Source organism: Vanellus vanellus (assembly GCF_965231255.1).
Source record: "Vanellus vanellus genome assembly, chromosome: 3".
In the NCBI taxonomy this organism is placed as follows: domain Eukaryota; kingdom Metazoa; phylum Chordata; class Aves; order Charadriiformes; family Charadriidae; genus Vanellus; species Vanellus vanellus.
This window is the reverse complement of record NC_138907.1, coordinates 13592333-13613437: the sequence shown is the minus strand read 5'-3', so window position 1 is coordinate 13613437 and position 21105 is coordinate 13592333. Positions and strand designations below refer to the sequence as shown.

Here is a 21105-nt window from a genome sequence, read left to right as displayed (position 1 = left end):
GGGATACAGAAGCAACTAATGTTCTGTGAAATAATTTTTATATTTACTCCTACAATAGGATACATACAGCATCATAGTCACCAAGGAAAAAAGGTCTAATAGCTGTCACTTAGCCAAACCATCGTATTTTAGGGGATATCCATTTCCTTGCAAAAATTTACTTTGAAACCTACTTGGACAACACCAAACAGCCCTTATTGGAGGAGAGGGGGAAAAAAAAAAGAAAAGAAAGAAAAAGAAAGTAGTATGGGAGGAAGGGTGAGGAGAAACAAAAGGGTCTTGATGTACACTCCCTGTCACAAGGCTTCAGGATTCTTTGGGCCAGTGGATGATGCTCCTCAAATTATACATTACCTATGAAACATCTTAAACACGTTGTACTTCAGATGCTCAGGACCAGTAGAAACATCATATTTTATATCACCTTTACCTGGATAATTTGTACTTATTCTTCTTCTATGTGTTGTGCAATGATATCCAGCCAAATAAATAGAAGCAGAGAAGTGCATAGCTTACATTAAGCAAACATTTTCCATTCTTGCAAAAATGCAAAGCTTCTTCCTTTTGTTAAGGGTTTGGCTTTTTTGAGTTGTTTTGGGGGTTTTTTTGTTAGGGTTTGAGGTTTTTTGTTTGGTTTTTTTTTACACACAAGATTTGAGTTGTAAGAGCAAAACATCTATCACACCGTGAGTTGCACTCCAAAGTTAGTTTCACAACAAAACCTCGCTGCACAGGAATATGTTATTCATTTGCTCAAAACAAAATCATTAAGCTTTACTCACACAAAAACCCAACCAATTAAAAGCCTATTTTAAGGATAAAGTTTTATAAGAGATTTGCCTTCTCATAACCATACAGAGTTACTGCAACTTTGCTTTCACAGAAGCTCCGAGTTTGTGTACTCACACCTCAAGATGCAGAAAATTACGCAAATAAAGATTACAGAAATAATTCAGAATCAATCATCTCAAGCAGAAGTTGAGTATTGCCCAGTGAAATATTTAAGACAGTTTTATGTCTGTGCAGCTACCAAAAGCAACTTAAAAGCTTTTTCTAAAGCAAGTCTAACTGATCAGGTCAGAATCCCTGGCTCTTCACAACCACATGCAGAAGACCCCTGACATTTCAAGGGCTTATTTTCTCAGCTACTAAAGAAACTGGTCGTGAAGATATAATGAATCGCCAGCAGTAGTTATAAAGCCATAGACTTCAAGCCTGAAGTTATGCTACAACTGCGCTTAAGATGTTTGTAAGTTTTAAATTGTAAGTCTTATTAGAAGACAGGACTCAAAAAGACAGATGGAGGTCTTCAGCTGCCAGATTTAAAAGCTTAAGGTGAAAGGAAAAATACTTATTTTCACAAACAAACAAAAAGCAAAGTATTTAAAAGAATGCACACACAAATCCAAAGGCTGGTTGAGCATGTCCAGCTTTGACAGCTATGGGGAAGATTTACACACCCCCAGTGTGAACAAAAATTGTGGGTTACGGTTTTAGAGATGAGAGTTCAGATCTACCACACTCTTATGCAGCCCTTGAAAAGGGGGGTTGTGTTTGGATTTATTTTTAATTCCCTATCCTTCCAAGTTCAGAAAAACAAGCAGCAGACAAGAAAACGAACACAGGACAGTATTCAGATAGCAAGTTCCTTGACAACAAATACAGTCAGATATAACATACACAGAGCACTTTGCCTACTGGTAGTAACAACAGTTTCTTTCAATTTGATAAAGCTTTGGGCTGCCTCAGAAAGAGAATCTGATGCTGAATGACGATGGCCGGAAGAATCCCTGGAGCGAAAGGTGTGCATCAAGCTCGATTCTTTCAAAAGCAGTGTTTTCAAATTCATAAATGAAGAAACTGAACTATGGGTTACAAAATTACTTCCTAAATGTTTAAGATATGTGTCAGAGAAATATAATGAAATCAACAGAACTAGGATTTAATCTTTTCAATTTGTATTATTTTATTAGGCACCTACCAAAGGTGCCAAAGTCATATCCACAAGGCAAGTATCTCTTAATAGGAGTTTACAAAATAAAGACTAGAACTCTGAAGAGCATTTAGTTATTGGATAAATTACATTTTATGAAGAAGAAACCTCACCTAGAAAAAAAAAAAACTTTAAGGAAGTGTTACAGTTACCAAAGCAGTACTCATTTAATCAACATCATTTAAGATGTTGATTCCTACAGCATATCTTGTTGGAAGACACCTTTCATAAGGTTCAAGTAATGAAGGAGAGGGAAACCAACTACCCATTGTACTGAAAAGAGCAGTCAAAGCAGCTCCTCTTCCTTAGCAACTCTAAAAACTAGTTTTTGCTCAAGGAAAACACTACGCAATGAAAAACTGAATACGCACTCAATGTGTTCCTTCAAAGCACCCATTCACGTCACACTTACATACATCTTCTGTTAAAAATATGGGTAGCAGCAATAACTTGTTTTAATGTAACATGGCTATGCCATTGATGCAGAAAAACTACTTGGTTGTCTTGTATCAAAAGCAAATACTAAGACATAGATTACAAAGCACATTTCTTTTGCTGGTTAGTCTCATGACATTTCTGGCAGATTGAAGCTGATGTTTTTGATACTTCGTATTTACAAACTTCTCCAACAGAAGATTTTGTTATGTGTTACTCCAGAGCATTCTTTTTGCTTACAAAGCAATACTTTCCAAAAGTATTGCTGCCAAAATTTTTAGAATAAAGACCCAAGAACAAATGTGCACATACAGACTCCTATTCCATATTACCTGTAGCTAAAATTTGTCTTCCTAAACATTAGGAATCCTTCAGCATATTAGAGCATTAAATCAGCTTCACTCCCACACAGGGGAAAACTTGCCTTAGCAAAATTAGAAGTAACTGTAGCAAACTAGAGGCTGCATTTGTGCTCCTGTGGATGAGTTTAACTGCCTAATAAAACATATTTTCATCATATTATGGGCAAAATTGGAGATATGTGAAAAAAGCTACATGAAAGCTGGAAATCTGATGTGTTTGTTAAAGTAACAGCTTTGTACCGTTGATTTGACACATCAAACATAAACAAGAATCCATTTACTTGCACGAGTTTGTTTTCTAAACAACCTCCCTTGTTTCTATTGTTCAAGCCCTTTGAGGGGAAACAAAAAGCGGGGGGAAGAAAAAATAAATCACAGGACCTCCTGTTTCCTGGATAAGCCCTATTGTCCTGGTTTGAGGTAAAACAGAACCAATTTTGTTCAGTAACTTCGCTTCTTAGCTGGGCCTCTTCTAACTACTGAAATTAACTGCATATTGTGCAGGCAATGTTCCCTCTCTCAGAGTGATAAGACCAGTTGTTTAGAGCTGATGCCCAGGCATGGTATGCAGAGAAGCTCTTGCTTATACTTATTGCAATAACACCCAGGGCCAACCAACTTTGTTATTTGCCACGTTGGAGGGTCGGAAGTGGAAAAGCATAGTGGGGTCCCACCTGCAGGGAGAAGCGGACAGGACAGGTGACCCAAAACTGACCAACAGGGTATTCCATCCCATCTGCCTCATGCTCAGTATAAAAGCTGAGGGATCAAAGGGTCACGGGCTCTTCCTTCAATGGTCAACGTCTGAGGAGGACTCTATTTCTCTGCCTGTGATCCCGATCCTGAATCCAGATCTGGAATCCAGTTCCCGTCTGTCACTGAGTCCAGCCTGGGACTGCCCCAGTGCCAGCTGGTGACGTGATTGTCATCTCGGGAACTTGATATGGTTTTGTATATATTTTTTATTATTTTTTTTATTTTATTATTAATATTTCATTAAAGTAGTTTAGTTCCTTCTAAACTCATAAGTCTCTTTTTCCTCCTCTGCCTCTCTCTTTGAAGAGGGATAGAGGGGAGCATCTGTCGGTCCCATCTGGGGTCCCTCAGGTCCCCAGTAGCAGATTTTGGCCTAAACCACGACACTTATCTTTTTTGCTTACAGTGTACAGAGCTTTATCTAGAGCTCAAAAGCCTTCTCCTAAATACAATCCTCAGGTCATTGGTCATTTGCTAGCCTCAGGACCACCTCTAGATTTGTATCTTCTCTTCAATATATCAACACAGGGCACTGGCACTCCAGATCTTTTCTGGGCAGAAAGAACTAGCAGGAGGCCAGGCACTCAGCACTGATGTTTTGAACTTCAGTGGACCGTTTGTATCTCACAAAACATTTGTATGACAGATCTTTCACGATGAAGTGAGAGGATATGAGTAGGAGAAAAAAAAGGTTGTTCTGGTTTTAGGGAGGAACTGAAAGCATTACCAAAAAAAAATAGAGGCAGATTGTAGTTCTTGGTTATTTAGGGATTACAAATAATAAGTATTTTAAATATTCAGACCACAAAGCATGCAATAGCTTCAATAAATACAATCATCTTTCATAAAAGCTTTATCTGCTAATAGAACAAGCCTACAGGGTCTAGGTTGGGCATTTCAACTATTTACATCTCTTCTTCCTGCTGGTACATGTACTGCACACACAGGGGATTTTTTATTTCTTTTCTTTTTAAAATGGACCTTTGTTTCTTACCTTCATCTTTTAATTTGCTGAAGTACTTCATCCCTTGTTTGGGTTATATTAGCAGTTAGCAAGACATCCTGTCTCCTCCTTTTATACTTTTAAAATTATTGTTACGCCATTTGTTTCTCACCAGTCTGCTGATTACCAAAAGATTTTTTTCAAATCAAAGCTTGTAACAACTTTACTGTTTTCTCTTCCATAGTTAATACATTACTTCTTAATAATAAGCTATCTTAAGCTAGTTTTAATTTTGCTTTACCTGTAACAGCCTGTTCCATACATGCAAGGTGTCCTCTTACGCTTGATCTGTTTGGAGCCTTCTGAAGCATCTGCACTTCTGGTTGAATCAGAAATCTCAGTCTTGTAATCCAGATTTGCATCAGGCTCAAGAATCCCTTCCTGGGCACCAAAATATTGGGAAGTCCTGCCCCAGTGAGCTTGTTGGCTTGTAGAACCAGTAATCTGCTCTTTGTTTTCTGTTTCCTCAATTACATTTGTTTTACTGGAGATCTGACCTATTCTTTTAGAACATTTACTGTGCAGCTGCCTATCATTTTTTTCCAGAGAACTTCCAGTGTTTTTTATTCCAGTCTTGCCATTTCCTTCCATGTTTCTCATGGTACTCTCAAGGGGAAATCCAGATGTATTCTGTGGAACAAGGTTACATTTTGAAGGACCTGAAAATTTACACTCTTCAGAATTAAAAGCTTTGAGGTCAAACTCTGCCTCATCTCATCATTCCGGTTTTCAAAATCAGAGAATCGTAGAACAACAGCCAGGCTGTAAGGGACCTCAAAAGATCACGTGGTCCACCCTTTAAAACCTTCTACTCCACTTTCCAAACTGAAGTTAGCTGCAAAATACAGATGCTGAATAAAAGACTCAAGAACACACAGACACACCAGTTAAAGAAAAACTTATCCTAGAGCTCCTATCCTCAGCTTCAGTTCGCTCACAACACAGACAGGCTCCTCTCTCAGAACTTCAGTTTGTGAATAGTCCAAGGACTTTAGCTTAAATTAACTTTCAATTAAAAGTACTGCTCCTGAAAAATGAATGAGGCTTATACATGTGAAGATACAGTAGACGTAGAAGAACAGAAGAACATACATTCCTATACAAGAATCAGTTTTAATCCTTTAAGTACCAAGGTATACGAGACCTATATACTTATCTATGTATGGGAGATATATGGGAATTCATTATATACACCTGGAGCTTAATCCCACCCCAATACATCTTAAGTGCTTCAGCTCAGGACTCTAAATCATAAAACAGCTTTGTCTCTAGATACCATCAGGCAACGATTTCACTTCTGACAAACACTGTATTTTAAATTTTTGAACATATGCACACTTAAAATAAGAGATGCGTGCTTTAGAAAAAGAATGAGATACATAACCAAGACAGGAACTTGTCCCAACAACCATGACGTTACCTGGAAGCATACCTGAAGGCTGAACTACTTTTGATACGCTACAGAACCATTCAAAGGTCTCTGCTCTCTACCATTTATTATCTAGGTTCCCCTCCAGTGAATTTATACTTAGTTTACAAGGATGTGTTTGGCAGAGCTGGTGGTTTCCTATTTGGTTTTGTTCCTTTCAATGCAAGTCTTACAAAACGTTAACCAAAACCAGAAACAATTACATCTGAGCAGCAACTTGATTAAGAAAGGACAAAGTCAGCATTAGCATCAAATCATCCTGACAGCAGCATATTTAGTAAGTCAGCTTGGAGACAAAGATGACTCTCTTATCGAGGCTCCCAAAATCAGGCTCAGCAAACAACTGCATCTTAAGAAATTAGTCCTCATTTTACAAAAGAAGAACTAGATTAATCTAATTTCCCACTCCCACTTGTGCCTTCTCTACTACATAGTTGAATCCATTGCCTATATTGTATATAATGAGACTAAAGTTTGTTATGACTAGTTAAAAATCAGGTTGCAATCAAACAAAACCAGAGACAACAGCTCGATTGGCACTGGTTACAACGAGTATGTGACCTCACTGCCATCTGGCGGCTGCTGCCACTTAGAAGAATTAAGATTCTTTTCACTTCCTACCCTACAGCAGATTTTCTCAATCGCCTTAAATATGACAGCAGGAGCATAGTTTTGGTTTTGATACCAAAATTCCAATGTTTTAGAACTCTCTATAATTATTACTTTTGCTTGCACTAACCCATCATTTTCTCTGCAAAGTTCTGAAGGCAATTTCTTGCACTATGCTTGAGATAAACAAGATTTAAGAAATTATTAGGAGAAAATAAGTAAGGCTTCATACCTAAAAATTACAAAATTAAATAATTCATTACCTAGTCACTCACCTTAGAATTTGACATCGAGAAAACAGCACTGCAGTTGGTATTAATGTACCTAGCCAACGAAACTCACCACTCTCAGATTAAAAGATAACACTACGTTATATCAAAACTACCCTGAATTAACCTTAAGATTTAATTAAAAAAGAAAACCAACCCCCAGTTGTTTTTAGAAAACACAACACCTTTACTTCATTGCCAACATATGTTTACAAATATTAAATTTAACTTCAAAATTAAGCACCCACCAAATGTCTGGAAGTAACATCATCTCTTCTCATTTTTTCAGCTGCCTGTATCTCACAGTTGAAACATGCTGGTTCTATTAACGATGCACTACAAGACATTTCAACAGGATGAATAGTTGGTGCTGCTTCTGCATGTCTCCTGATTTTTTTTTCGGAGAAAGCAAACTAACTTTTAGCTAGAAAAAATCATTATGAACATAAACAACTACTTTTCATGTAAACACAGAACTTGGTCTGAATGTTTGCCATAAATACACTTCTAAATTGAAAGTAACATACTCTTATGTCTACTTACACAGGAAATACACATGCGTTCCTTTCACACTTCCACTGAATGTATTTTGACCAGAAGATTTTCCAACCACTGCAGACCTCGACTGTATGATATTTTGGGTTTTAAGTACATACTTGGTACCAGTCACTGCCGTGAAAATGGCACCAGGTGGTTTTGAGGCTGAAGTCAAGAGGAAGGCCCTGAGCCCAAGGTTTGTAGGGCAATGGAAGCTGTTGCAGGGGACAGCGAGGAAAAGACAGAGGTTTGCGTGCTGGCCATTTGGTGTGGAAGCAATGGCTGGTCGTTGAGTATTTTTCCCCCTACATTTGGGAAAATGGCCCATGTAGGTTTTGAGGCTTGAAGGCATGAGGAAGGCCCTGAGCCCCAAGGTTTATGGGGCAATGTAAGCTCTTCCAGGTGATAGCGAGGACAAGGCAGAGCTTTGCATGCTGGCCCGTTGGTGTGGAAGCAATGGCAGGTCGTTGAGTATTTTTGCCCCTGACCATTGGGAAAATCACAGAAGGTTGTTTTAAGGCTGAAGTCAAGAGGAAGGCCCTGAGCCCCAAAGTTTTTACGGCAATCAAAGCTGTTCCAGGGGACATCGAGGACAAGGCAGAGCTTTGCATGCTGGCCCCTTTGGTATGGAAGCAATGGCTGGTCATTGAGTATTTTTGCTGTCTACCATTGTCAAAATGGCAGAAGATGGTTTTGAGGCTGAAGTCAAGAGGAAGGCCCCAGGCCCCAAGGTTTATGGGGCAATGAAAGCTGTTGCAGGGGACAGCGAGGACAAGGCACAGTATTCGCGCTGGTTCCTTTGGTGTGGAAGCAATGGCTGGTCGCTGAGTATGTTTGCCCCCTACATTTGGGAAAAAGGCCCATGTCGGTTTTGAGGCAGAAGTGAAGAGGAAGGCCCTGAGCCTTAAGGTTTGTGGGGCAATGAAACCTCTTGCAGGGGACAGCGAGGACAAGGCACAGCTTTGCGTGCTGGCCCCTTTGGTGTGGAAGCAATGGCTGGTTGTTGAGTATTTTTTCCCCCGACCATTGGGAAAATGGCCTAAGGTGGTTTTGAAACTGAAGTCAAGAGGAATGCCCTGAGCCCCAAGGTTTGTGGGGCAATGAAAGCTGTTGCAGGGGACAGCGAGGACAAGGCACAGATTTGCATGCTGGCCTCTTTAGTATGGCAGAAATGGCTGGTTGTTGAGAATTTGGCCCCCGACCATTGGGAAAATTGCCCATAGTGGTTTTGATGCTGAAGTCAAGAGGAAAGCCCTTAGCCCCAATGTTTGTGGGGCAATCCAAGCTGTTACATGGGTCAGCAAGGACAAAGCACAGCTTGGCATGCTGGCCAATTTGGTGTGCAAGCAATGCCTACTTGCTGAGTATTTTTGCCCTAGATGTTTGGGAAAATGGCACAAGGTGGTTTTGAGGGTGAAGTCAAAAGGAAGGCCCTGAGCCCCAAGGTTTGTGGGGCAATGAAAGCTGTTGCAGGGGACAGCGAGGACAATGCACAGCTTTGTGTGCTGGCCCCTTTCATGTGGAAGCAACGGCTGGTCGTGGAGTATTTTTACCCCTGAGCATTCGGATAATGGCACCAGGTGGATTTGAGGCTTAAGTCGAGAGGAAGGCCCTGAGCCTCAAGGTTTGTGGGCCAATCAAAGTTTTTCCAGGAGACAGCGAAGACAAGGCACGGGTTTGTGTGCTAGCAACTTTGCTTTAAAACGAGTGACTGCTCGTTGAGTATTTTTGGCCCGATAATTGCGAAAATGGCAAAAGGTGGTTTTGAGGCTGAAGGAATGAGGAAGGCCCTGAGCCCCAAGGTTTGTGGGGCAATGATAGCTGTTGCAGGGGACAACGAGGACAAGGCACAGTTTTGCATGCTGGTTGCTTTGGTGTGGAAGCAATGCCTGCTGGTTGTGTATTTTTGCCGTCGACCATTGGCAAAATGGCAGAAAGTGGTTTTGAGGCTGAAGTCAAGAGGAAGGCCCTGAGCCTTAAGGTTTGTGGGGCAATGAAAGCTGTTGCAGGGGACAGCGAGGAAACGGCAGAGCATTGCGTTCTGGCCCTTAAGGCCCTGAGCCTTAAGGTTTGTGGGGCAATGAAAGCTGTTGCAGGGGACAGCGAGGAAACGGCAGAGCATTGCGTTCTGGCCCTTTGGTGTGGAAGCAATGGCTGGTTGTTGAGTATTTTTGCTCCCTACATTTGGGAAAATGGCCCATATTTTTTTTGACAATGAAGGCACAAGGAAGGCACTGAGCCCCAAGTTTGTGGGGCAATGAAATCTGTTGAAGGGGACAGCGAGGAAACGGCAGGGTTTTATGCACTAGTTACTTCGGTGTGGAAGCAATGGCTGGTGGTTGTGTATTTTTCCCGTCGACCATTGCGAAAATGGCAGAAGGTGTTTTTGAGGCAGACGTCAAGAGGAAGGCCCTGAGCCTTAAGGTTTGTGGGGCAATGAAAGCTGTTGCAGGGGACAGCGAGGAGAAGGCAAAGCTTTGCGTGCTGGACCCTTTGGTGTGGAAGCAATGGCTGGTTGTTGAGTATTTTTTCCCCCGACCATTGGGAAAATGGCCTAAGGTGGTTTTGAAACTGAAGTCAAGAGGAAGGCCCTAAGCCCCAAGGTTTGTGGGGCAATGAAAGCTGTTCCAGGGGACAGCGAGGACAAGGCACAGCTTTGCGTTCTGGCTCTTTGCTGTGGAAGCAATGGCTGGTCGTTGAGTATTTTTGCCCCCTACATTTGGGAAAATGGCCCATGTTGGTTTTGAGGCAGAAGTCAAGAGGAAGGCCCTGAGCCCCAAGGTTTGTGGGGCAATGAAAACTGTTTCAGGGGACAGCGAGGACAAGGCATAGCGTTGCGTGCTGGTCCCTTTGGTGTGGAAGCAATGGCTGCTCATTGAGTATTTTTGCCGCTGACCATTGGGAAAATGGCCGAATGTGGTTTTGAAGCTGAAGTCAAGAGGAACGCCCTGAGACTCAAAGGTTTTACGGCAATGAAATCTGTTGCAGGGGACAGCGAGGACAAGGTTGAGCTTTGCATGCTGGCCCCTTTGGTATGGAAGCAATGGCTGGTCATTGAGTATTTTTGCCCCCGACCATTGGGAAACGGCACAAGGTGGTTTTGAGGCTGAAGTCAAGAGCAAGGCCCTGAACCCCAAGGTTTGTGGGGCAATGAAAGCTGTTGCAGGGGACAGTGAGGAAATGGCAGAGCATTGAGCGCTTGTCTTTGGTGTGGAAGCAATAGCGGGTGGTTGTGTATTTTTGCCGTCGACCATTGGGAAAATGGCAGAAGGTGGTTTTGAGGCTGAAGAAAAGAGGAAGGCCCTAAGACCCAAGGTTTTTGGGGCAATGAAAGCTGTTCCAGGGTACAGCAAGGACAAGGCATAGCGTTGCATGCTTGCCCCTTTGGTGTGGAAGCAATTGCTGGTCGTTTAGCATGTTTGCCCCTGACCATTGGGAAACGACACAAGGTGGTTTTGAGGCTGAAGTCAAGAGGAAGGCCCTGAGCCCCAAGGTTTGTGGGGAAATGAAAGCTTTTGCACGGGACAGCGAGGACAAGGCAGAGCTTTGAGCGCTGGTTGCTTTGGTGTGGAAGCAATGGCCGGTGGTTGTGTATTTTTGCCGTTGACCATTGGGAAAATGGCAGAAGGTGGTTTTGAGGCTGAAGTCAAGAGGAAGGCCCTGAGCTGCAAGGCTTGTGAGGCAATGAAAACTGTTCCAGGGAACAGCGAGGACAAGGCACAGCTTTGCGTGGTGGCCCCATTACGGTTCAAGCATTGGCTGGTCGTTGAGTATTTTTGCCCCTGACCATTGGGAAAATGGCACAAGGTGGTTTTGAGGCTGAAGTCAAGGGGAATGCCCTGAGCCCCAAGGTTTGTGCGGCAATGAAAGCTGTTTCAGGGGACAGCAAGGACAAGGTACAGCTTTGTTTTGTCACCCCTTTGATATGGAACTAGTGGCTGGTCGTTTAGTATTTTTGCCCTCGATCTTTTGGAAAATGCCACATTGTAGTATTGAGGCTGAAGTCAAGATGAAGGTACTGAGCCACAAAGATTGTGGGCCAATGAAAGCTGTTCCAGGGAACAGCGATTAGAAGGCCTAGCTTTGGTTGCTGGCACTTTGGTGTGAAAGCAGTGGCTGGTCGTTGAGTATTTTTGCCACGGACCTTTGGGAAAATGGCCTAAGGTGGTTTTGAAACTGAAGTCAAGAGGAAGGCCCTAAGCCCCAAGGTTTGTGGGGCAATGAAAGCTGTTCCAGGGGACAGCGAGGACAAGGCACATCTTTGTGTGATGGCCCTTTGCTGTGGAAGCAATGGCTGGTCGTTGAGTATTTTTGCCCCCTACATTTGGGAAAATGGCAGAAGGTGGTTTTGAGGCTGAAGACAAGAGGAAGGCTCTGAGACCCAAGGTTTGTGTGTCAATGAAAGCTGTTCCAGGGGACAGCGAGGAGAAGGCATAGCTTTGTGTGCTGGCCACTTTGGTGTGGAAGAAGTGGTTGGTTGTTTAGTATTATTGCCCCTGACCTTTGGGAAACTGCTACCAGGAGGTTTTGAGACTGAATTCAAGAGAAAGGCTCTGAGCCCCAAGGTTTGTGGGGCAATGAAAGCTGTTCCAGGGGACAGTGAGGAAATGGCATAGCTTTGCTTTCTGGCCCTTTGGTGTGGAAGCAATGGCTGGTCATTAAGTATGTTTGCCCCCAACCATTGGGAAAATGGCACAAGGTGGCTTTGAGGCTGAAGACAAGAGGAAGGCCCTGAGACCCAGGGCTAGTAGGGCAATGAAAGCTGTTGTCGGGGACAGCGAGGAGAAGGCCCAGCTTAGCGTGCTGGCCCCTTTGGTGTGGAAGCAATGGCTGGTCGTTGAGTATTTTTGCCGCCGAACATTGGGAAAATGGCCCAAGGTGGTTTTGAAACTGATGTCAAGAGGAGGAACCTGAGCCACAGGGTTTGTGGGGCAATGAAAGCTGTTGCAGGGGACAGCGAGGACAAGGCACAGCTTTGGTTGCTGGCCCCTTTGGTGTGGCAGCACTGGCTGGTTGTTGAGTATTTTTGCCCTCGACCATTGGGAAAATGGCCCAAGCCTCTTTTGAACTTGAAGTCAAGAAGAAGGCCCTGAGCCCCAAGGGTTTTGGGAAATGAAAACTGTTTACAGGGACAGAGAGGACAAGGCACAGCTTTGCGTGCTGGCACCTTTGGTGTGGAAGCAATAGCTGATCGTTTAGTATTTTTGCCACCGACCATTGGGAAAATGGCAGAAGGTGGTTTTGAGGCTGAAGTCAAAATGAAGGCACTGAGTCTCAAGGTTTGAAGGGCAATGAGATCTGTTGCAGGGGACAGCGAAGACAAGGCACAGCTTTGCGTGCTAGCCCCTTTGGTGTGGCAGCAGTGGCTGGTCGTTTAGTATTTTTGCCCCTGACCATTGGGCAAAAGGCAGAAGGTGGTTTTGAGGCTGAAGTCAAGAGGAAGGCCCTGAGCCCCAAGGTCTGTGGGGCAATGAAATCTGTTGCAGGGGACAGTGAGGACAAAGCACTCCTTTGCGTGGTGGTCCCTTAAGTGTGGAAGCAGTGGCTGGTCTTTGAGTATTTCTGCCTCCATCCATTGGGAAATTGGCCCACGGTGGTTTTGAGGCTGAAGTCAAGAGGAAAGCACTGATCTTCAAGTTTTGTGGAGCAATCAAAGATGTTGGAGGGGCCAGCGAGGACAAGTTACAGCTTTGCATGCTTTCCCATTTCGTGTGGAAGCAGTGTGTTGTCGTTGAGTATTTTTGCCCTCGACCATTGGGCAAATGGCACAAACTGGTTTTGAACCTGAAGTCTAGAGGAAGGCACTGAGACCTAAGGTTTGTGGGGCAATGAAAGCTGCTGCAGGGGACAGAGAGGACAAGGCATGCCTTTGCCTGCTGGCCCCTGTGATTTGGAAGGAGTGGCTGGTTGTAGAGTATTTTTGGCCCCGAGCATTGGGAAAATGGCACAAGGTGGTTTTCAGGCTGAAGTGAATAGGAAGGCACTGTGTGTGCTGGTTGTGGGAAGCTTTTTGGAAAACAATGGACACGTTGAAATAATGAGCTTGTGAAGTTTGTGCAACAGAAGAGATAAAAGACAAGCTGGTACAGTCTGAAGGTCAACATGAAGGAGGAATTCACAGGAGGAATTCACACGCTGATACTGAAACTGCTGCGACCCCTAAAGAGATGCTGAATGTGTATTGCTACAGCTGTATTTAACCAATAATACTTTGTGTGTATAAGGTTAAAGGCCAGTGAGCACAAGATACGATACTAACACACATTGTACTAAAAGTATATAATACCTCAAGTATTGTAATAAAACGGCTTCAGCATGATCATATTGGTCTGCGTCTGAAACCCACCACAATTGGCGCCCAATGTGGGGCCACTGGCAATTTCTTACTGAAATTGACAGTTTGTGATTTAAGAAGAAGAAGAAGAAGAAGAAGAAGAAGAAGAAGAAGAAGAGGAAACTGGCTGATAAAGAAGGAGAAAAAGAAAAAGAGAAAGAGAAAGAAAAAGAGAAAGAAAAAGGGAAAGAGAAAGAAAGAAAAAGAAAAAGGAAAAGGAAAAGGAAAAGGAAAAGGAAAAGGAAAAGGAAAAGGAAAAGGAAAAGGAAAAGGAAAAGGAAAAGGAAAAGGAAAAGGAAAAGGAAAAGGAAAAGGAAAAGGAAAAGGAAAAGGAAAAGGAAAAGGAAAAGGAAAAGGAAAAGGAAAAGGAAAAGGAAAAGAAAAAGGAAAAGGGAAAGGAAAAGGAAAAGGGAAAGGGAAAGGGAAAGGGAAAGGGAAAGGGAAAGGGAAAGGGAAAGGGAAAGAAAAAGAAAAAGAAAAAGAAAAAGAAAAAGAAAAAGAAAAAGAAAAAGAAAAAGAAAAAGAAAAAGAAAAAGAAAAAGAAAAAGAAAAAGAAAAAGAAAAAGAGAAAGGGAAAGGGAAAGGGAAAGGGAAAGGGAAAGAGAAAGAGAAAGAGAAAGAGAAAGAGAAATAAAAAGAAAAAGGAAAAGGAAAAGGAAAAGGAAAAGGAAAAGGAAAGGAAAAGGAAAAGGAAAAGGGAAAGGGAAAGGGAAAGACAAAGACAAAGACAAAGACAAAGACAAAGAAAAAGAAAAAGGGAAAGGAAAAAAGAAAAAGAAAAGAAAAAGAAAGAAAAAGAGAAAGAGAGAGAAAGAGAGAAAGAAAAGAAAAAGAAAAAGAAAAAGAAAAAGAAAAAGAAAAAGAAAAAGAAAAAGAAAAAGAAAAAGAAAAAGAAAAAGAAAAAGAAAAAGAAAAAGAAAAAGAAAGAAAAAGAGAAAGAGAAAGAGAAAGAGAGAAAGAAAAAGAAAGAGAAAAAGAAAAAGAAAAAGAAAAAGAAAAAGAAAAAGAAAAAGAAAAAGAAAAAGAAAAGAAAAAGAAAAAGAAAAAGAAAAAGAAAACCGGCTGAGAGACGAGAAGTTTTTGTAAATCATGGCCACGAGAGAAGATGAGCAGCTGAAAGCATGTTGGGTCATACGTTATAATGGGAAATAATGTAAGGTATAAGGAGCAAGCTATCTTAAAGCTTTTGCTACATTTCCTCTCTACGAGAGGACTTAAGTATGACCCCGTTATCTTAAAGAAATTGCTTTTTTGGGCAAAAGAAACGGGCATAGTAAAGGATGCCCAGGACATTTTCCAGACAGCAAAATGGGATAGCCTTGGGCAAGAATTATGGAAAGATATCTCATCTGGGAAAAAGGATTTATTACCTCTAGCAACATTATGGAAATTGCTTAAAGATACAGTAGCAAGTATGCAAGCAGAGAAAAATGTGACTTTACAAGCATGTGCAGCTTTTTCGGATACTGGGCAAGACCAGGACAGGGGGAGAGATGCACAAAAAGTAGTGCGCCGTAAGGTCTGCATGTTTGATAACACCCCCACCCCGCCCCTCCCTCCACCCCTGCTGTGCTCCAGCCGTCTCCGCTGTGCAGGGTGAGTGACCCCCCCCGCGCCTGTGCCTGCGCCAACGCCACTGCCTCAGGCTTCGCCTGTACAAGGAAAAGAGCCACCTATGCAGCTGCCTGATCCTCTGCCAGAACCATCGGCACCTCCATTGGAGGGTTTTACTGACGATACTCCGCCGGTAAATCCCCCGCCGCCCTCCTCTATAGACTTGTGGGAAGAAAAGTGGTGTACTCCGGTTTCAAAGGAGGACGTAGATAGACAATTAATCCATCTGAAGCGACGCTTAGAACGATTGTCGATGCCACAACAAAAGAATGTTAACCCCTGCAATGTTCCATTGCCTGATGACTTACCTCTTCCACCACAGGGAAAACCATCGACAGATGATACAGCTGCCCAATGTTGGAAAGGAGTTATAAAAGAAGCTATGCTAGATGGGGTTATTTTGCCTCTTGATTTGCCTCATGCTTTTCCAGTAGTAGTTAATGCTCAAGGGGAAAGGGCATGGCAGTCTTTCAACTGGAAAACTTTAAAGGAAATAAAAAGTGCTATTGCGCAATATGGGTTGACATCTAATTATACACAGCAAATGCTTAGTGCAATGTTTTCTAGTATGGTTTTGGGTGCCTAATGATTAATATCGTTTGGCTAATATTCTGCTTACTCCGTCCCAAGCGTTACATTTTAAAAGTGCCTTTGAAACTTTGGCGGATCATGCCGCAGATAACAACGCAAATCGTGGGGTAAACTATCCCATTATCTGGTGTTACCTTTGGGTCTGTTAGCTCAGAAAATGCACAAATACGCATGGCTGTTGAAGTTTTGCAGCAATCTCAGGAGCTTGCTTTGGCAGCTTTTAAAGCAGTTCCTGAAGCTGGAAAACCTATTCCATCTTATGTTTCAATTAAGGAAGAACCGAATGAATTGTATATGCAATTTATTGATAGGCTTACTGCAGCTATTAAAAGGAATATGGATTTAGCTCCTGGAGCAAAGGAGTCAGTGTTGATGTCACTTGCAGTAGAAAATGCTAACTCAATTTGTAAGCTTATTTTGCAGGTTTTACTGAAATCAGCAGTATTGCAAGACACGATGGATGCATGTGCAAAAGTAGGAACCGCTGAAGAGAATGCTGGGTATCTTGCCAATGCATTTGCCGCTGCTGTTAAGCCGCTGCTTAATCATGAGAGGAGCCAAAGGATCCTCCTCTAATGTACGCTGTTATAATTGTAGTAAGATGGGGCACCTGCAGCGACAATGTCGGCAAGGTAGACCAGTACAGCCTAGGGGACCTAGTGTAAGTCAGAAACCTCCTCCTACTCATCCAGCCAGGTGTAGTCGTTGTGATAAATTTGGTCATCATAGTGTAGATTGTTTTTCACATTTTAAGAAAAATGGGACTCCTTTGGGAAACTCCAGTCAGAGCGCGAAGTCGACACCCCGCGCAATGACAGCAAATCAGGGTGTCTGGACCACGTCTCCGCCGCCACAAGGGGAAGTGCCAGCGTGGACGTGGCAACAGCAGTAGATTTTACTCTTCCTGATACCTCTGTACATTGTATTCCATCTGTTCTCCAGGGTCTTTTAGGTCACAACCTCTGCGCGCTGACAATCTCGGGGACAGAAGCATTGCCCGTAAGACGCGATCCATAGAGGTAAATTTGGGTGGGATGCAAAAATGGGGGAATAATGAGTGGCCCCCCGAATGAATAATTCAACATTATGGACCAGCAACTTGGAATCCTAATAGGCCCGTTGCAGGGGCGAGAGAACCAATTTATAACCTAAATCAAATAATCAGGCTACAAGTGGCTCTAGAAATCATTACCAACAAAACCGCTGACGCAATGCATTTGTTAACTCGACAATCTCAACAAATGCGCACAGCAATCCTTCAGCACCGCATGGTTCTAGATTATTTGTTGGCTGAGGAGGGAGGGGTGTGTGGAAAATTGAATATCTCCAACTGTTGCTTGGAAATAGACGATGTGGGTGAAGTAGTTCTCCAATTAACCAAAGATATTCAAAAAATAGCCCACGTCCCTGTCCAGACCTGGAATGGCTGGAATGGCGATTTATGGTCCTGGCTACCAGGGGCACCATGGGTCAAACAGTTAATATTGTATCTGCTATGTGTCCTTACCCTGTATAATTCCTTGCTTTGTTCAGCTAATTAGAAATGTTGTATCAAATATGCAATTTGTTCCTACTTCCTCACCCGATGGCACAAAATATATCCGTGCCATCAATCAGCCGCAACCCACCTCGGTTTCTATTGTTTAAGTCCATTCCAAATTTATAAATTTATTGTGAGTAAAGAAAATTGCATGTTGATACTCATATCATACTTGTCAATCGCATTGTACTTGATGTAACGGTTACCTATCTCATTGACTCAATTCCAATGTCTGTTCTGTAAAGTTAAATGTTGTCAAAACTATTCAAGAATAAGTGTGCATTGAGCAATTTTTTCTGTTGTTAAATCCCTGTTGTTCCCCAGTTTTGTTTTGTTTTGTTTTCATTTCTTTTTCTCCATCCTTATCCCCAACTCTCCCATGCCTCTCTGTGTTCTCTTTCCTTTCTCCCTCATTTTCTCTCTCTCTCTCTGCCACCAAGCTGCAATGTCGAGCCACGGGGTGGTGTAGAGAACCAATACCAGATGAGATTTTGTCTCGACATTGCCACCGTGCCGCCGTCTTCTGGAAGGATCATCTTCATCACAGTCTTGGAAGTGGATGACTCTGTGCGCCTGCGCAAGGACTAACGGCGCAAAAAGAGCAGGAAGAGGCTTGTATGGGACCAGCACTTCTGGTCCATAGCAAGCCATATATAAGGCTTTTGACGGACTTCTCAGGGCTCTTTGTTCTCCTCGCCTCCCTGCTGCGTGCATCTCTGGACCCCAGACTCAGCCGAAAACCGTTGGACTCAGGGTGGCAGTAGCGAACTCTCTCCCTCTTTCTTTGTTTCATTCCTTACCCCCCTTTCCTTTCCCCTTTGCCTTCCCTTCCCTTTTAACCATTCTTTCTCAGTTTTTGTTAAGAAAACTAAGTAAAAGGTTACATGACACTTGACCGAATTCAGTGTATTAATCTCGCCTTGGAATGATAACGAAACCTCCCGACACTGGATCGGGACAGCCCCAAGGTTTGTGGGGCAATGAAAGCTGTTGCAGGAAACAGTAAGGACAAGGCACAGCTTTGCGTGCTGGCCCCTTCGGTGTGGACGCAATGGCTGGTCATTTAGTATTTTTGGCCCCGACCATTGGGAAACTGGCACAAATTAGTTTTGAACCTGAAGTCAAGAGGAAGGCCCTGAGCCTCAATGTTTGTGGGGCAATTCAAGCTGTTGCAGTGGACAGTGAGGACATAGCACAGGTTTGCGTGCTGGCCCCTTTGGTGTGGAAGCAATGGCTGGTCTTTGAGTATGTTTGTCCCCGACCACTGGGAAAATGGCAGAAGGCGGTTTTGAACCTGAACTCAACAGAATGCACTGAGCCCCAAGGTTTGTGGAGCAATGAAAGCTGTTCCAGGGGACAGAGAGGACGAGGCACGGCTTTGTGTGCTGGCCCCTTTGGTGTGGAAGCAGTGTCTAGTCATTAAGTACTTTTGCCCCCAACCATGGGGCAAATGGCACAAGGTGGTTTTGAACCTGAAGTCAAGAGGAAGGCACTGAGCCCCAAGGTTTGTGGGGCAATGAAAGCTGTTGCAGGGGACAGCGAGAAGAAGGCACGGCTGTGCGTGCTGGCCTTTTTTGTGTGCAAACACTGGCTGGTTGTTTTAGTATTTTTGCCCCCGATCATTGGGAAAATGGCAGAAGTTGATTTTGAGGCTGAAGTCAAGAGGAAGCCACTGAGCCTTGTGGGAAACCTCGGCTGGTCCAAAGGATCAGAATGCAAGTTTAACATTGACCTTGAGCAGATATCCGTGTACCCTTGAAGAGACTGGGGAGTCCTGAGAAGAACTAAGTAAAAAGATAAGGGTTGGCAAACATCCTGGCTTTGACCAGAGCATGAACAGCATGTGATGTGAGCGCGTATCGGGCAAAAGTAGAATGCTAGAATATATGCATAGATAAGCACCTGGGTAAAAGAATATAAAAAAGCACTGCTTGTTAAATAAAGAAATTGGATTGCTGCAACTTGATGTTCAGTGTCGTGTCCGTCCCAACAACGACAACTGGTGACCCTGACGTGATTTTAAGGAAGAAGACGACTGGAAATAGTCGTGGGGATGGAGCCCAGTGAAGCTGAGAACAGCGGGCAGAGCTGTTAATGGATCCGGATCATATTTAAGAAGACACCTGTAGTAGGTGAGCCACTGGGGACATCGGAGGGAAGTTAACTAAGGAGGAGCAGACTATATCCTCCACATGGACGCTGTTGTTGAAACGGCAAGGTGTAATCCTCCCTGAAGTGACTTTGCGAAAAATGCTATTGCGGGGAAAAGAACGGGGAGTAAAAGTAACATCGGTTACAGCATTTAGTATAACGCAATGGACAAAGCTAGGGCAGACTTTATTTGAGGAAGCTACGCGCGGCTCAAAAACGGCTGTTGAGTTGTTAACTACATGGCGACTTATATTAGAGACATTAAAGTATTTTAAGGAGCAGAGAGATTTAGCAGGAGGGAGTGAACAGCTGTCTGCAGCCCCTGCGCCGTTTGTCTCTAGACCTCGTGTTGATGATTTAAAGGAGCAGGAGATTGCTGCTTGGGAAAATAAAGGACTGTTCCCAATGAACACGAAAGATAAACAATATAAATATGTATTACCTCACGACCAAGTTGCAAGTGAAGGTGCTAAGCGATTGGGATTTGTATTGCCTAGAGACCAAATCAAAAGCAGTGAAGAGGTCCAAAAGACCCCTCCGGAGGAGGTGCTCATCCCTTGTGAACCTCCTAATCCACCGTTCCCTTATCCACCTTTGCCCCCTGAATCGGACGATGAGGAGGAAAGCAATTTGATTGACTTGGGCAATTCTCCTCCAGCTTCTGTCCCTTCTGCCCCACCTCCCCCTTGTCCTTCTCCAACTGATGTAAAATCGCAAATAGAACAAGGGGCTCCTCTCTGTTGTTCAAAGTATCCCCGAACTTGGGACTTACCACCAGTTCAAGTGACAGTTAAACCCCAAAACCCTGTCCGATTTTGGAGGGAGGTGAAGCAAAAAGCAGTGGAATTGGGTGAATGGGACTTGTCATAGAAAATACCTGTTTCACTTTCTCATGCCGAGTCTCCTAGTACTGAAATTGCCGAGCCTGCTGCTTTTCCTGTAGTATATAATGACTCTGCATCAGGGCAGCCCCATGAACATATGCCCTATTCCTGGAAAGTGGTTCAGGATTTGCAGAAAGCTGTTGCTCAGTACGGCCCTAACTCTCCTGCAGTAATGCAACTCATAAGATTGCTGTCCTTAGAAGCGATGACTCCTTATGATATTCAACACCTCGCTCAGATTATTTTTCAGCCGGTGCAGTTAACAGTTTTTAGAAGCATTTGGCAACAAAGAGCTGAGGCACAAGCTGTGGCTAACTTACAGTTTCCGCAAGGGGACCCTCGCTATGGTAATGGCGCTGAAGTATTAACAGGGACGGGTCAATTTAATAATCCACAGCACCAAGCGCAATGCCCCCCCCTTGTGTTAGAACAAGTAAAGCAAGTAGGAATTGAATCATTAATCCGTACTGCCGAGTTGGCAGAGCCAAAACAGAAATATACCACTATTAAGCAAGGTACTCGTGAAGCATTTCTTCCGTTTGTTGAAAAACTGCAGGCAGCCATTGAGCGACAGGTGTTTGGCACTCATCTCCGTGAG

The 21105-nt window shown here is 43.4% G+C and overlaps 1 protein-coding gene across 1 annotated transcript in view; it reads right to left on the bottom strand.

Moving 5' to 3' along the window:
• The window catches only part of LOC309669527 (aprataxin and PNK-like factor), a gene marked incomplete at both ends in the record, with an annotated part of 30950 nt that extends 24073 nt beyond the window's left edge, over positions 1-6877 (bottom strand). Inside the window, 2 exon segments of the mRNA XM_082480229.1 lie at positions 4791-5179; positions 6863-6877. Of these exon segments, the coding sequence (XP_082336355.1) occupies positions 4791-5179; positions 6863-6877 (404 nt within the window).
• Between the last annotated feature and the right edge of the window lie 14228 nt (positions 6878-21105).